The 15,823-nt window shown below is 34.4% G+C and overlaps 5 protein-coding genes across 6 annotated transcripts in view; 4 read left to right on the forward strand and 1 right to left on the reverse strand.

The window, feature by feature from the left end:
- Window positions 1-1,117, forward strand: part of LOC110425383 (calcium-dependent protein kinase 6-like) — a 1,780-nt gene extending 663 nt beyond the window's left edge. The window contains exons 2-4 of the mRNA XM_021440286.1: window positions 448-605; window positions 742-897; window positions 1,014-1,117. Coding sequence (XP_021295961.1) covers window positions 448-605; window positions 742-897; window positions 1,014-1,117 — 418 coding nt within the window. The remainder of the gene's footprint in view (window positions 1-447; window positions 606-741; window positions 898-1,013) is intronic.
- A 794-nt stretch (window positions 1,118-1,911) lies between these two features.
- On the forward strand, window positions 1,912-3,330 carry LOC110425369 (calcium-dependent protein kinase 5-like). The gene is made up of 4 exons (XM_021440268.2): window positions 1,912-2,557; window positions 2,660-2,803; window positions 2,962-3,114; window positions 3,296-3,330. The coding sequence occupies exons 1-4, from the start codon at window positions 1,912-1,914 to the stop codon at window positions 3,328-3,330; spliced, it is 978 nt and encodes a 325-aa protein (XP_021295943.2).
- A 668-nt stretch (window positions 3,331-3,998) lies between these two features.
- On the forward strand, window positions 3,999-6,880 carry LOC110425032 (peptidyl-prolyl cis-trans isomerase CYP20-1-like). Of its 2 annotated transcripts, XM_021439797.2 has the most exons (8): window positions 3,999-4,265; window positions 4,353-4,397; window positions 4,499-4,571; window positions 5,157-5,204; window positions 5,302-5,325; window positions 5,833-6,015; window positions 6,181-6,256; window positions 6,566-6,880. In XM_021439797.2, exons 1-8 carry the CDS (start codon window positions 4,188-4,190, stop codon window positions 6,702-6,704), a joined length of 666 nt encoding a protein of 221 aa, XP_021295472.1. In that variant the 5' UTR covers window positions 3,999-4,187; the 3' UTR covers window positions 6,705-6,880. The 2 variants fall into 2 exon arrangements, with proteins under 2 accessions (XP_021295472.1, XP_021295474.1); XM_021439799.2 differs by lacking the exon at window positions 6,181-6,256.
- A 792-nt stretch (window positions 6,881-7,672) lies between these two features.
- ELF4 (EARLY FLOWERING-like protein (DUF1313)) lies at window positions 7,673-8,464 on the reverse strand. Its single transcript, XM_021440081.2, has one exon. It carries the CDS (start codon window positions 8,294-8,296, stop codon window positions 7,952-7,954), a length of 345 nt encoding a protein of 114 aa, XP_021295756.1. The 5' UTR covers window positions 8,297-8,464; the 3' UTR covers window positions 7,673-7,951.
- Window positions 8,465-11,356: 2,892 nt separating this feature from the next.
- Window positions 11,357-13,871, forward strand: LOC110425407 (DNA replication complex GINS protein PSF3-like). Its single transcript, XM_021440315.2, has 6 exons — window positions 11,357-11,463; window positions 11,554-11,622; window positions 11,741-11,841; window positions 12,389-12,481; window positions 13,314-13,453; window positions 13,545-13,871. Exons 1-6 carry the CDS (start codon window positions 11,419-11,421, stop codon window positions 13,652-13,654), a joined length of 558 nt encoding a protein of 185 aa, XP_021295990.1. The 5' UTR covers window positions 11,357-11,418; the 3' UTR covers window positions 13,655-13,871.
- Window positions 13,872-15,823: the final 1,952 nt, after the last annotated feature.

Below are 15,823 nucleotides of genomic sequence, written 5' to 3' on the forward strand. Positions count from 1 at the left end.
AGTTAGGGAGTGAAAAACTTAGGCTTGCAACTTTTTGAATAAATTAGGGATAGTTTAAGTAGCTGCAACCATGGATATTGCAGTATGTATGTATGTGTACATATATATATATATATTTAGGTCTAGAACCAATGTATCTAAAGCATATTAACATCATAATGTTATGAAACATGTTACAGCTTTCTCATGTTCTTGATATATAGTTGACAAGTAGCTATCTGTTTATTAATTTTGACAGTATAAATCTTTATTTGAAAGTCAAAAGACTTTGAAGTAGTCTTTTGGTGACACGAGATAATGATTTTTCATGTAAAAAGCAAACTTTCAAAAATTCGATGCATAATTATGTGTTGTTGTGAGTATAGGGTTGACATCGTTGCTTGCATGACAAGCAATTGCCTCGTTAATTGATATTCACAGATAATAGGCTGATATTTTGTGGTTTTCTGTCATAGGTCAAGTTTTCAATGATAGTGCAGGAAGCCTGTATTATGCAGCTCCAGAGATACTTCTTAATGAGAATTACGGCCCAGAAGCCGATATATGGTCTGCAGGGGTTATACTGTTCGTATTGCTGAGTGGTGGTATGCTACCGTTTGAAGCAGGTACAGTGGCAATGATTTGCTGCTGCTGTTATTCTGTTAAGATCATACCACAGCAAGAACAGTAATAAGTTTTTTCTTTGTTGACTACTAGGATGCATTAAATTCTTTCTTTTTTTGTTTTCTTTATGGACTTCAGAAACAGAAAAGGAAATGTTAGATATGGTGCTGGAAGGACAAGTATTGGATTTTGAATCAGAGCCATGGCCCCAAAGATCTGACAGTGCAAAAGACCTAGTGCGGAAGATGTTATGCTCTCAACCCTCAGAACGCTTGACTGCTAAGGAAGTGCTAAGTATGCCATTTCTATCTCTGATTTTCATAGCTGATGTTAATCAATGATTGTGTTATTCTTTTTTGAAACTTCTGCAACTTTCATTCTCAAGATTTTTGGTTTTTGATTTGTTTTAGGTCATCCTTGGATTTGCCATAATGGATTCCTGGATGAGGAACTGGATTCAGCTCTACTTCCTGATCAAGAAAAGTTTCCTGCTATGAAGCTACACCGGGACTGAAACTATGAAACACCCCAACTTGCCAAGTATCAGCAATGAAAATGCAAGGACAGATATCAGATAACAATCGAAAAATGCAGATGAAAGCATATCTTTGTCTTGTAAGATGATGCAAACACCGGAGTTCATTCGGCTAGTTGATGAATCAGTTATTGGAACAGAGAGAGTTGATTAGTCCCCTTCAACATTTAAAGTCAATTGAGAGTCAATGCAGCCTCGTAAAAAAGAAGTTTTTGAAACCTCTAAGATCCTTGGAAAGACAAGAAACATTACTTTCTAATCTTAGGAACATCCGCATTTGTTTGTGAAACTCCCAAGATGACAAAGAATAATTAGAACTAAAAGAAGAGCACTGTTATCATCGACAACTACAGACTTTGTTAAGTCCTTCCAATGAACTCCTTAACTTCTTTACAAAGAAAACAACCAGATAAAAGCAACATCAGAACCCAGGATTTCCCCATCAGTAGAAGGAAAGTTTTCCAAAAACCTACAAAATTTGCCGAGAAGAGGAAGTGCTGCCAACAGCAAAAGTATCGGGTTCTGATAATTAACTTCAAGAACATTGACCTGTACTACCTTTTTTTTCCTTTTTCGCAGTACTTGGAACTGTACTACATTAAGTTTCCCACTTCATCTGCTTTGCATGTTGTGATATTTAAGCAAGTGAAGGTAATACTATAAATATCTTGCCCATTAATTATCATCAACCTTCACATTGAAGGCAGAGAGCTAATCCAAGGCCAGTAGTTCTGCCCATGTTGCAGCATCAACTTGATTCTGTCATCAGTTTCATGGGAAACACATGCATTGGATCTTTCAGGTCAGAATTTCGTCAGGGCTACGATATGACAAAGGAGAAACTTTCCAGTTCCAAGCTCAACAAGAACCCTGTCAGGATAAGTTACAACATTGACAGCCTGCAGGCTCATCATATTTTAGGCCATAAAACTCCTAATATTCATGACCTTTACATGTTCGGGCAGAAGCTAGGACAAGGACAATCCGGGGCTACTTTTGTTTGTACTGAGATTGCAACTGGGATTAAATATGCATGTAAATCTATACTGAAAGCAAATTTGATTTCCAAGGACGCTGCGGAGAATGTTAGAAGAGAGGTCCAGATAATGCAGCATTTGGCAGGTCAGAAAAACATTGTGGAGATCAAAGGTGCCTATGAGGATCCTTTATATGTGCATATTGTAATGGAGCTTTGTTCTGGAGGTGACTTGTTTGACCGAATAAAAAAGAGAAGCCAATGTTACAGTGAAAGAGAGGCAGCTAAATTGGTAAAGATAATTGTTGGGGTGATTGAGGCCTGCCATACACTTGGGGTTATGCATAGAGATCTAAAGCCAGAAAATTTCATGTTGGTAAACAGAGATGATGATTTCTCTCTCAAAGCCATTGATTTTGGATACTCTATCTTCTTTGAACCAGGTCAGGAACATACATATATTCTTAATTTAACAATGAATTAGTAGCAAGTGAATCAAGTTCTTTTAACATTGTCTGTGGATTGGTGCTGCTTTGCTACTTTAGGCCAAGTGTTTACTGACAGGGTCGGGAGTCCATATTATGTGGCTCCTGAGGTACTAAACAACTATTATGGACCAGAAGCAGATGTATGGTCTGTAGGGGTTATACTCTACATACTGCTAAGTGGTGTGCCACCATTCTGGGCAGGTATTTGCTTATGAACCATGATATGCTATGCTGCAACAATCACTCCCAAAAAATTTACTGTTAAAAAGCATGAAAGTCATGGCAAAAAAACAAAGCTTTTTCTTTCTATTCTAAAATGTCTTCCAAATGCTGGAAATTCATTCTGCTTAACCTTTCAGAAACAACTCAAGCACAATTTGATGCAACATTGAAAGGGCATATTGACTTTGAATCAGAGCCATGGCCTAAAATATCAGACAGTGCAAAGGACTTAATCCGAAAAACGTTATGCCTTCGACCTTCAGAACGCTTGACCGCTGGAGCAGTGTTAAGTAAGTGTGAACTTTCTATAGATTCTGCAGCTCAATATAAACAAATAATTTGAATTAACTTAGCTGCTTGGCAAATTGAGGACCTGGCATTCAGCTTAAAGTTAGTATGCTTTGCTGCTTTAAAGTGAACTGATGAAGCCCAAAATTTCATAGTATCTTTTCTTTTGTTATCTTTGTTTAGATCATCCTTGGATTTGCCAAAACGTGAAAACATGACCCTGAAGAATGCAGCAAGACATCACAGATAAAGCTTCAAGGTGGAGAGGGAGATGAAGAGAGGAAGGCAAGAGTTTTCTTGGGCTAGAAGAGCAAATTTTTTGAAGCTGTATGATCCTTGGCATTGCAAGAGCAAGACCCCAACTGTTTTTACTGTTTTCACTGCTTGATTTGCCTCTCATTCTCAAATGTACCAAATAATAAACCTGTAAACAAGCTCCTTTGCCACAAGTTGGGGCTTGAATGAAAGATTGTCTGCTTAGATTGCTCTTGGCTGTAATTTTAGCTTGATGCTGTTGATTTGGACCACAATTTTTTTTCCTTTCTTTTACTTTGGTGCTACAACTTGGTATATCCCTTGTATTTGTTGTAGGCTATAGCATAGTCTTTGCTCTAAAAAAATCTATTTTTATAATAATTTTTTTAAATAATTTTTTTAATCAAACTTCGATGTTTATACAAAGAATAAAATCTTACATATATCAAATCTATACGAGATATACATCCTCAAAATTTTTCAAAAAGTAAATTAAGTCAATACAAAGATGAATAATTATCAAAAAAAACTTTTTCTTTGCAAAAATTTGATTTTACTGCTACTATATAAATTAATTTATTATTAGATATATTATTCATAGTACTTAATAAAAATATAGTACCAACTACCATATTTTTATGGTTTTCTTTCAGACGAAGAAACATAACATGACAAGCCAAGTTACCCAACAGCCAGTTTTCAACTGAACTTCCCGAGGAATGAAATCCAAGATTCCCTGCTAGAAGAATCTACTAACTGCACAAGTCAAAAAGCCCCAATCTTTTCCCCCCATTGAAGCTGCTGAGAAACAGAAGCAGAGATGGCGACCAAAACAAGAGTGGTTGCGGCAGCTGTATTGTGGATTCTAGTTCTTTTTGGAACCTTAGCTTTGATTCAGGTACCCTTTTGCCTCCTCTTTATTTCTTCTCAAAGAAAGAAAGAGCAAAAATGATTTCTTTCCCCTTTATTTTGCTGGTTTTTTCAGAATCGGTTAAGCGATAGTGGAATTTCAGAACCCAAGCTCAATCAGGTTTGCTAATTCATTCATGTAATTTGGTTTTTTTATCTTTATCAATTTATTGGCTATATTTATTTGAATTGAATTTGGTCTTTTTTATAATGTATTTTCAGGTAGTTGATGATGATTCAGAAGAAGTCACACATAAAGTTTACTTTGACGTCCAGATCGATGGAAAATCTGCTGGTATGCTTTTGTTTTTGTTTTCTGTAAAAATGGGATTAGGGTTAAATAGCTGAATATTTCTAGTGCTTATTGCAAAGTTTCCATTTTTATTCCTTAATTAATTGTCCCACCATCTCTTTTTATGTATTAGTAGGCTTTTAGGCTTTATTGCTGCATTAGTCTTTCTGCAGTAGACTCTTTATTGTTGAATTATAAATTTGGATTCTTGAAATGAAACATGCAATCGTCAGTTAGAATGATAGGAGGATTAGTTGATGAAACAAAGCATTCATCTAACAACATAAAGATTTTCCTTTGCTGCAGTATGGGTTGAGTTAAATCTTTGTCAAAGCAGATTAGGACAAGTTAGTTGAAATTTTATATGGAAATGGTTAACTAATTATATTCCTTTGCATGCGTGCTATGATTAATGTTTATTCAAATTTGCTTTCTATTTCCTTTTGCTGTCGTTTTTCCTTCTTTTTATTCTACACCTTTTCAACTAGTAAGAAAATGTTCGCATTATGCTTTTTCACTGTTATTGCTTAGAAGGTCCAATAGATACTCTCACAGAATTATCATATGTTCATGGTTCTTTTCTTTCAGGTCGAATAGTCATGGGCCTATTTGGGAAAACTGTTCCCAAAACTGCAGGTACATTGCTCAAGAACCTTTGAAGTCCTTTGATTTTCTTTTTCCTGAAAAGATAATGCACTTACTAATCATAATTTGTTTTTTTTTCTTTTTGCAGAGAACTTCCGAGCCCTTTGCACGGGTAGCCAAGTAACTTTTGCTCCCTTAATATGTTATAACTTTATGGCTTTGTATGTGCTGCTACTACAATTTCATAAAGTATGTTCTCCAAGTAACATGACTTAATTCTCACAAATACGAAGCAGTCAGAATAATGTCTTGATAGAATACCTGTGGTTTAGTAAAGTATGGTGTAATGAAGGGACGATCTTTTCATCAGTTGTGGATATTTGATCATAAAAGCAACATATCTTTGCATAATTCAGCACTGTAACGTTAATGCAAAAATGTCTGTCTGATCCTGGCAGTCTTTGGCAATGCCATATGGAACCTAGATGCATGGGATTATAAAATCAAGACATATGTAACATGTGGGATTCGAAAGTTTAGTTTGTGAACGAACATGATTGCCTTAATTAATTAAAAGGTTGATCTTTGCTTAAGTATTCTTTGCTCTGCCTAGTCATCTAGGAGAAACTTACTACTTATAACTGCCCACTTATATTCATCCCTAACCCTTGTGTCACAGGGGAGAAAGGAACTGGAAACAGTGGGAAGCGTCTCCATTACAAAGGGAGCACCTTTCATAGAATTATTCCCAGCTTTATGATCCAGGGTGGTGATTTTACTCGCGGCGATGGACGTGGTGGAGAGTCAATCTATGGTGAAAAATTTGCTGATGAGAATTTCAAACTAAAGCATGATGGACCTGGTAAGTTCTGATCCTTGTGTACCTTATAAATTTCCTTCATTGCTTTCTTTCTGAAAGAGGTATTAGTAATTGGTCTTACATTGTACTTGAATGCTGCAAAATGGCAAGGAGGCCTGTAGTAAATATGTTCTTTTACATTTCAAAATTTTCTTCATTGTTGAATAGGACTGCTTTCAATGGCCAATGCTGGGCCAGACACCAATGGATCACAATTCTTCATTACAACCGTAACAACCAGCTGGTATTTTATTTGGCTTCATACCATGTATTTAAGTTTATAGCATTGTGTGACTTTTTGTCTATTTTTCTTCCTTGTGAAAGATGTGGAAATGAGGAACATCAGTTTTCTTATCTTGTGAGTGTTGTTTGTGTCAATCCTGTTTCCATTTTACGCATGAGCTTTTCGCAGTTCCACATTGTGGCTGCAGATTCATAAATTTGCATAAAGGGCAGTTCACATTGAGCATTGCCTTTCATTAAACCTGCATTTCTAAGGCATCTTTTGAGATTTTCTTGAACTCACAACACATGCCATTGATTCCCTTGAAAGGTTGGATGGACGTCATGTTGTATTTGGCAAGGTGCTTGCTGGAATGGACGTTGTCTACAAGATTGAAGGCGAAGGAAGACAGAGTGGGGTGCCGAAAAGTAAAGTTGTCATTGTAGACAGTGGTGAGATGCCTATATAATAACACACGTTGTTTTCAAGCAAATGTAAAAACTTAAGATTCCCAGAACCCTATTTTGATTTGAAGATATTTCCTTCATATCTTTACTTTTGTGCTTTACTGTAATCGGTTGAATTTCCATGGGATCACTCTGTTTACAATATTCTTCCTAATAGAAACAATATGCTGATTCTTTATCTTCCTTCAACCAGAAAAGGCATGCCAAGGTGATGAAGTCACCTATTTGGTTTCCCCAGAACTGCAAATAAATTGTCATAGCCAACAAAATAAGGTCACTGCACACAGGTTTATACTGGATCGGAAGTCTTCAGTCTTACCACTGTAGTTCACCACTGATTACTTCTTTCTGTGTTGTGGAAGGAAACAGAGAAAATTGAATCAACCCCATTCCCATGGTAAACAAGGGGAGTGATAGCTTGTTAGGATTTAGAAGAAACTTTCCATCAACAAATGACGAAAAGAGGTCAAAGTTTCATTACTAAAAGCTTCACCTGCCATCAACCCCATTGCCATGGTAAACAAGGGGAGTGATAGCTTGTTAGGATTTAGAAGAAACTTTACATCAACAAATGACGAAAAGAGGTCAAAGTTTCATTACTAAAAGCTTCACCTGCCATGCCATTTTGCTTCCTTAATGAATCATGTTAAGATTCCTATATTTGCTGTGAAAATGTTCTGGAAAAACAGAGCCTTTGTTCCAGGGTTCACAAGACACTGAATCTTCATCTCCAACCAAACCATACAAGCTCTTCTTACAAGATTCTACACATAACGCTATGCATCACCAGGGATATCTTGTGAACTTAAATATAACAAGAGTCTAAATTCCCATGACCACCAAATTCAGTTATACATATATCTGCAAATGATAAATATTCCTATTTGAAGCATCAATTTTTGAAACCTCTTAACTACAAATCCGCCACAGAAAATCAACTAAAATCACATGAATATTAGAGACCAACTCATAATAACAAAACAAAACATTTATCCCGACATTATCTCAACAATGTTCTTGGAACACAAATCACAAACATGAAACAGGACACAAGCAATTATTCTTGGATAGACCAACAAGACACATTAAATACCTAAAAACCCTTCATTATTTTTTTTATTTTATTATAGAAAAGATAACTAAAGAACCACAGCAACAAAATAGAATCAGTAATGATAACTAAGGACATGACAAAAGTTCACACATTTTGTGTTTTGCTCCATCAAAATTCAGCCCTTTCCCACTTCTACTAGTCAATCCTGCCACCACCAGCACCATTCTTGTGGTCATCATTCCTGTGGTGGAACACGGTGGAGAAATTGGAAGACAAATCAGAGTAAAGCGACACGACCTTGGAGATGTTCCCGTTGAGTTCTTGGATGAGTGCAACGTTTTTCACCATGTTGTCAGGAATCTTGGACTGGTGATTCTCGTTGACCTGCTGAATCAAGGCACGGTTCCTGTCCAAAACCGACTGGACCTGCTTGAAACTCTTGTCGAACGTTGCCCAAACTTCAGGGTCTCCTTCCACTTCCTCCGAATCTCGGTCCCGGTGGTGTTTCAGCTTCCTGTTGCTTGTCGGCTTGTTGGCCATGTCTTTCGATTCTTCTTTCTTCTTTCAATAGGAGGAATTGAGTTTGGTCATGTGCATGGAAAGAAGTATACGGTGATCAGGCCATTTTTGTTTGTTTTTGAGGTTTTGGTTTTGAGTCTCTGCACAGAGCGAAAGAGGGGGAAGGAGAGTTTGGGGTATAAATTATTGGAGGAGGCGGGGTCACCATGGGAAGAGGTGGAACTTGGAAGGGAGCTCCACTTAACGCGCGACCAAAGCGTGTGCCAAATTGTTTTACTTCTACCGATGAGGAGGTAAACTGCCATGTCTCTCACGTGCGTTAAATATCTTTGGGTAAATAAATACCAATAAAAATGTTTTTTTAAAAGTAAATTTAATTCTTTTAGACTTTAAAAGCTTTTAAATTTTAAATATTTTATTTGAAAAAACTGATTCAATTGTTATTTAATAAGAAATTTTCTAATAAATATCTTAATTATACTCTTTAAAATTATTATATTAAACATCATAAAATCAGTATAATTATAAAAATTATTTTCTGTTTGAGTTGATAAATATATAATCAATTTTTATTCTATTAGCAACATCAACCTTTTCCTTTTATCTTCTATTAAAAATTTGAATACCTTTAATCATTCAAATATTCAATGTTTTAATATATAATATAAAAAATCATAAAAAATAAATTTATATATAAATTCAAAAAAATGAGAACTTTGTTTCAAAACATATAAAAAATAAACAAAAAAAAGGCCAAAGGAGTAAATATTTTTAAAAATAAGTTTAGAATATTTTATTTATTTTATTTTATTTTTTAATGACAAAAATCTTATTTTTTATGTATAATTAATAACAATAATAATAAACTGTCTTAAAATGGAAAGTGAAAAAGACAAAAGAAGCATCTTTAGGTCCCAAAAGAGTTGGCAGATGAAACACACGCACCATTGTGTGAGAGTGGTAATAGCGACAAACAAGAAATATCTTACGCCGTACTCCAATCGAAAGGGGCAAAAAAGGGAAAAAGTTTTATTTTTTTAGTAGGCAGAAAATATCTTCCCAAAAAAAAATAAATATCGGGGGGAAAAAGTGCACTTTCCTTATTAGCTTTATTCTTCTAGGCTGTACACGTCAATGGCGGTTCCTACCCTCTTTATAAATTATTTTTATTTTATAGTACTTTTTCTAAATAAGACGAGGAAAAGAGAAATTTGTTATGTCTATTTCAATATAACTCGGTCCAATCATTTTTAGATGAAATGACGTGTCAAAGTCTTCAGGGCAAATGCTAAATCATTTTTCCCTTTTTTATAAAAATAATTGAAAAAAATAAAAAATTTGAGGATAATGTAAGGAAAAAAATGAGTGAAGGGATATAATTTGGAAAAATTTTGAATATATAAATATAATAAGAACCAATCACAGATATGTGACAAAATTTTATATAAAAAAATTGTTTTATTTTTAAGAAATTGATTATAAATATAATTATATTAATAAAATTTAAATACTTCATTTATGCATTTATATATGTGCAAATACTAAATAAATATATGGCTATAAATAGAAATATAATTTTATTGAGCGTGTAATTTGCTTTTTACATTGGGCCCGTTTGGACTTTTGAAAACTATGGGGCTTGGTGTGAGCCAGCCCATGGGACCCAGCAGGCAAAAGCCCATGAGTAAACATTAGATAGTTTGAGAAAATTTTGAATGTATAAATAATAATAAAAATAATAAATAGAATCACCAAAGCAACTCAATTTAAATTCAAGCTCTAAATTATATTAATAACAATAAAAACATTCTTATAAGTCGAGCTGATATGCCCTCCTGATCTAAATACTCAACCTCAGCCTCAGCCTCGTTCACATAATATTTTCATAATTTCTCCTGGTCTTAATAGCTTCCAAACGATCGTAAAAGAAGGTTGCTCGATCCTTAGACCAGCCCTCTGATCTTGGATTAATATCACAAGATTTGAATTTCCGAGTTGTAATTAGTGTTAAACCGAATAACAACAAATACATAACTATGACGAGAATATTAAATCTATTCTTATTCTCCTGCTTCTTCACTGACTCACCATGTTCCAACTCATCGTAATGGTCTTCCTGCTCTTCGTCATCCTTGTTCTCGCGCTCATCATGCTCATTCTTCGACTCATCGCCATCATCATTCTCCCACTCATCGTTGTACTCCACAGCCCAATCAGGGTTACCATTCTCATAATTTTTATTCATGATTATGACCTGTAAAAGAACATAAATAAACATTAATATATATATATATATATATTCATAAAGAAATCATAATCTCCAAGAACATCAGCCAAAAAAAAATAAAACTTACACAGAGTGGAAGAGAACAGTCGAGAGCTAATAGAAAGTATATATGGAACCTTTAACCTCTCAAAGAATAACCGTAAACAATTAATTTATAGGCTTAGTACTAAATATTAATTCTATCTCTTAAAGAGTTTAAATTTTAGTATATGTAGTCCACAGATTTATTTTTTTATGGAGGTTTTTTAATTAAAATTTTAAATATATTTATTATTAGTTTAAACAAATATTAATGTAAAAATAATAAAAATAATATAGGAATATCTCTAAAGAAAAAGGCTGAATCCATGAAAGTGTAATCAAATTTATCCAAAATGAAAAATTCTTGCCTATTTTGACAGAAAAATAAAATCTTGTTGATAATATATTATCGAAATAATGACTTTTGGATTTAATATAATCTCTATATTATGAACTTCATTTGGGATAGAAAGAAATTATGAATTCAAACGGTAACGTTTCTCAATCGTTTTCTTTTAAAAAATTGATTATAAATATAATTATATTATATAGTTTAAATATTTCATTTATGCAATTTATATGTGTGTAAATTCTAAATAAATATAATTTTATTTGAGCAACAAAAAGTGTGTAATTGGCTTTTAATATTGGGCCACATTGGGCTTTGAAAACTTTCGGGCTTGGATGAGCAGCCCATGAGATCCAGACTGCAAAAGCCCATTACCATTCCCGCCTTTCCATTTAATTTTCCCTCCCAAATGACGATGACAAGTTGTTCCTTCTCTTTTGGTTTTCAGAATCCAAAGAAAAACTAAGAGATAAATTAAGAACAAAAATGGCAAATTACTATAACATTGATGATATTCTTACTGAGGAAGAGGTGAATATCTTTTTTCTCTTGATCTTGCTTGCTTTTTCATTCTTGAATTCCTTATTTTGATGATTTTTCCTTTTTTCTTTTTGCTTTAAGTTTGTTCCAGTTGTATTTCATAAATCAGCAAACGGAGTGATAATCGATCCGAGCTCTGAAACAAACTCTGTAATTTTCCTTTTCAAGGCATTGAATTTTTAGTTCGAATTGACGCTGAATTGATCCAATTTTCAAAGGTTTTTTCTTTTTTTTTTGTTTTTTGGGTTTTTTCCTGTTTGGTTATCAGGTTGAACAAGGCGCAAAGGTGGAGCTACCTTTATGGCTGGCTCAGGAATTATACTTAAGGCAAGCTGTATCAATAAGCGTTCCCGCCTGTTTTAACCAAAAGTAATTTACTTTTTAATTTTGTTCTTGAGAAATAGTATTAGGGAATTAATTTGTGTTTAATGTGTGGGACGTCCTTTCCAAAATTGAATTAAACTTGTGTTTTTCATTTTGAATTTTTCATTTGCTATGTGTTCGAGTTTATCTGTACTGTGTATTTGTTTTGACGTTATCTCTTGCTCATGTAAACCTAAACAAAATTTAGTTAACTGTTCAACTTGGAAAAACTGGAAATGCTGGATGATTAGTGATGAATAATAGCATTTGGGATTTTAGTTCCAAAGCTCTATTTTGCACACTGTCGTAGTTCTGTTAGATGTGCTATCTTGTCTTCATTGTTTGCCTTTCCACAAGCTATGTGTGGTTTTTGAATTGGGTGTTCCTTTATTGAGCAGAATGGTTATTACTCTTTGCATAACTGTCCTATTTGCAGTGGAAGCATGGTGATTAACTTACGCATTTGGTTGTTCGGCATCTAGTTTTAAAGACTACATAATTTATTTGTTTTTCTTCTTCCCTTTGTGTGGCTGCTGGTGCTTTTTCATACCAGAACAAGGCTGGAAATCCAAGCTGATGCAGCATGTGTGGATCTTAAATCCCGGTCTCCATTTTTCTATGAATTTGGATGCAAGATAGTGCCGCTGTGAGTCTCTCATCTGAGCCTTTTAGTTCATTGTATATGTTGTTTGGTTTATTCCAAAGAAAAGAAGTTATTCAAATCAGAAGAGTCATTTTACTTCTTTCTTCTATGCTTATGTGCGTTTGAAAGCATTGGTGAATGTTTCTTTTTTTGGCACAAATTTGGCATTTCACATAAACATGTCATCTGTAAATTTGCAAGTGAAAAAAATATGTGGCTTGGGGATATCAAGGTTCTCTGAGATTGCTTGCACACTCAATCATTTGGTTTTATTGCCACATTTCATCATATTCTCCAACTAAAGAGGATCTGGACCATAGTTAAATAGCTGTAATCTTTGTACTCATGCTATCATTTTGGTTCCATAGTTTCTACATGCTTTTCTGACCTTAATTGTTGTTTCAGTTTCCTATCAAGTTTCTTGATTTTTTAGATCTCTAATTGAAGTTATTTAATAGATTACTTTAAAATAATGATAGGTAAGTTGGCTCCTCATTTTGAGTTCAGAAGTTTGTGTTTTGTGGCTTATCTCTATTTTTTGGAACAACTTGATGGTTATTGTGAGTCACTGCTTCAAATGGGTTCAAAAACTAAATTGTGAACATTAGATGCTCATTGTTGATTGTGTTTAAGAAACTGTAAACCTTACTGCATTTGAGGTAGTTAGCCTAGTAGTCTTGCTTCTTGATGTTTAACCTGCTACCAGATAGTTTCGTTAATTATCTTTGTGCTAATATTTAGCATGTTAATAACCATGTATTGTCATCGGATGCATAACCAGTTTTCACATGGAAAGTAAAATGGACTCTCACTAATGTCTACTTGAACGGGACAGGGTTGGTGATAAAACCGTTGAAGTTTTGCTCTTATCTGCCTTTAAGATCAGGTACAAGGAGATTTTGACCAAGGCATACACTGCCGCATACACAGCAACTTCCCAGTTCTTGACACTTTTAACAAAAGAAGAGACCAATTGTGAGTCATTTTCTTGTTTGAACTTGTTTCTTCTGTACTTGTATGCCTTGTACACGTATAAATATTGCTGTTATTTTATTGTATGTTGTAGTGTATGAGGCAGCTCAGTCTTCAATGGCAGCCTTTAAGAAGTGGCGGATGGGTGGCCCCAGGCTTCAAAGAGCTTCAGTTCTTGGAAGGAAGAGGAAGCCAATTGAGTAGATGCCATTTTAACCTGAAGATGCCTCTCTCATAGTCACTTGCACAATGGTATTTGTCAGTTAATTATGAGTCTCCTAATGTTTGAGTAACTTAACCTGAGGCTCAGAACTGGAAATTGATTTGTTTTACCACAGACAAAGAACTAGATATGTTACTTTTCTATTGGGTTCTACTGTTAAGTGTTGTTTGGATTCAGTTCTGGGATTTAACTAGTCCAAGCTAGGCCCAATTTAAAACAAAGATATCTTTATCTGCGCTGGCTAGCAGTCTTTGATGGGTGGTCTGGCCCGTTGGCAGCTCCAAACCTTGCCATAGACATCTACTAGAATTAGATTTACTTAGAGATTTCCTAGTGGAACGGTAACATCTACTAAAATTTACAAAAAAATAAGATCCACAATTATAGAGGGATAATATTTGATTAAATTTAAACTCTAAGAGATAGAATTATTTTATAATATTTACTAGTAAGCAAAGAGATCTAGGGTTTTAAACCAAAAAAAAAAAAGGTTAGGTTAGGAAGAGGAATTTGTGTTAAGTTTCTTATCTATATGCTGCATTTTGAATTTTGTTGATGGATTGTTCATTTCTTCTCTTGTGTCATCCAAAGAATTCTAAATTGTACAAGATTTGCTCATTTAATGCTATGTATGAATGAGAGGATTCAATTTTTGTATTTGTTCATTTGGAAAACAAAATTTCTCCAACTTATACAAATCAAGAAATCAAGTACCAAGATTGACATTGCATTCCTCAAAAGAGAAACCCATGCAACAGCAATAAATATACTTCACATTCTATAAAAACATTGAACTTACACTAAACCTGTCCCACAGGTGGTATCCCCGAAAGAAAAGTCAGCAGGACAGATTGATGCAGCATTCCTAGATCTACCAGGTTCAACAGGCTGCAGATGATACGCTTGTTCTGGTTGCATCACACCAAATGATAAATCGAAGAGTCATCAGAAAAGTAAAAACAAGAAGTTAAATACATGCTTCAATCAAACACAATTGACCATTTATACAACTTTTTTTTTAAACAGGATTACTTCCATATCAAAATTGAGTTGCAAGACTTAGAAGAGTGTGACCAGTGAAAGAATGCTGCAGTTGAAACAAGATACAAGACAAACTCGATACTCTCCTAGATATATCTTCAATTTCTTTACAAGTTTTATTGCATTTCTTAACCACTCACCTTCCCAAACCAAGTGTAACCTTAGAGTAAGTAATATTTCCATATCTGAACCATCAAGTTAAGTTATCTAAAACATTCCAAATGTGAAGATAATTCATAAATCTTGTGACTTCGTCTTTGATATCTTGACTATGGTAACGATCACTGTTATTGGGATGATCATATATGAAAAATTTTAAAAATATTGATGTTGCCTGAGGAAAAAGAGTTTCTTTTGTGTTCTTGATAGTTGTTGGCTATTCCTAGGCTAGTAGACTATTGCCATAGGAGGCTATTCTTTCTTGTCTTGCTCATGTAAACAAATTTTACTAGGCTATTGTTGCTTATTCTTTCTTGGCTCATGTAAACAAATTTTAGTTAACTGTTCAACTTGGAAAAACTGGAAATGCTGGATGATTAGTGATGAATAATAGCAATTGGGATTTTTGTTCCAACTTTTGCAAGCTTCTGTAGTTCTGTCAGATGTGCAATTTTGCCTCCATTCTTTACCTTTACATAAGCTATGTATGGTAATAGCTTTCTTTCCATTCTTCCTTTCCTTTTTCCTTTCATGCCCAATGCATCCTTATCCGTTTCATTGCTTCATTATTCTAATTAATAGCTTCCCTCATCTTACTTTCTTTTTATTCATCCTTTCCTTCTTTCTTTCATGCACAATAAATTACTATTCTTGAAAATAATTTTTCTATCGAGAGAAGTGGTAGGCATGGAGGCTAAGGTGGAGTTTGAGGTCGAGGCAGAGGCTCGACAAACCAATGAAGGTGCAAAGAGCAAGATATGCAAGCCATTCCCTTAGATGAAGAGCAAGAAAAGCAAGCCAACCCATTGAAACTGAAGGAACTAATTAGCGACAAGAACTTAGGGAAGGACTAATTTATTTTGTGTACCATATTTTAAAGAACGTGTCAGAGTAACCAATGCAACCCTACAACGACTGAAAACATAACCTTCTTTTCAACCATCGTTGCG

This window comes from Theobroma umbraticum, unplaced genomic scaffold (assembly GCF_002168275.2).
Source record: "Theobroma umbraticum cultivar Fairchild unplaced genomic scaffold, ASM216827v3 scaffold_81.0, whole genome shotgun sequence".
In the NCBI taxonomy this organism is placed as follows: domain Eukaryota; kingdom Viridiplantae; phylum Streptophyta; class Magnoliopsida; order Malvales; family Malvaceae; genus Theobroma; species Theobroma umbraticum.

Coding starts and splice junctions, on each gene's coding strand:
- LOC110425032 (XM_021439797.2), top strand. CDS start 4,188: ATGGCGACCAAAACAAGAGTGGTTGCGGCAGCTGTATTGTGGATTCTA. Junction 4,398..4,498: donor CAGAACCCAAGCTCAATCAG/GTTTGCTAATTC, acceptor ATGTATTTTCAG/GTAGTTGATGATGATTCAGA. Junction 6,016..6,180: donor ACTAAAGCATGATGGACCTG/GTAAGTTCTGAT, acceptor ATTGTTGAATAG/GACTGCTTTCAATGGCCAAT.
- LOC110425369 (XM_021440268.2), top strand. CDS start 1,912: ATGGGAAACACATGCATTGGATCTTTCAGGTCAGAATTTCGTCAGGGC. Junction 2,558..2,659: donor CTCTATCTTCTTTGAACCAG/GTCAGGAACATA, acceptor TTGCTACTTTAG/GCCAAGTGTTTACTGACAGG. Junction 2,804..2,961: donor TGTGCCACCATTCTGGGCAG/GTATTTGCTTAT, acceptor TTAACCTTTCAG/AAACAACTCAAGCACAATTT.
- ELF4 (XM_021440081.2), bottom strand. CDS start 8,296: ATGGCCAACAAGCCGACAAGCAACAGGAAGCTGAAACACCACCGGGAC.
- LOC110425407 (XM_021440315.2), top strand. CDS start 11,419: ATGGCAAATTACTATAACATTGATGATATTCTTACTGAGGAAGAG. Junction 11,623..11,740: donor CGAGCTCTGAAACAAACTCT/GTAATTTTCCTT, acceptor TTTGGTTATCAG/GTTGAACAAGGCGCAAAGGT. Junction 12,482..13,313: donor GGATGCAAGATAGTGCCGCT/GTGAGTCTCTCA, acceptor TGAACGGGACAG/GGTTGGTGATAAAACCGTTG.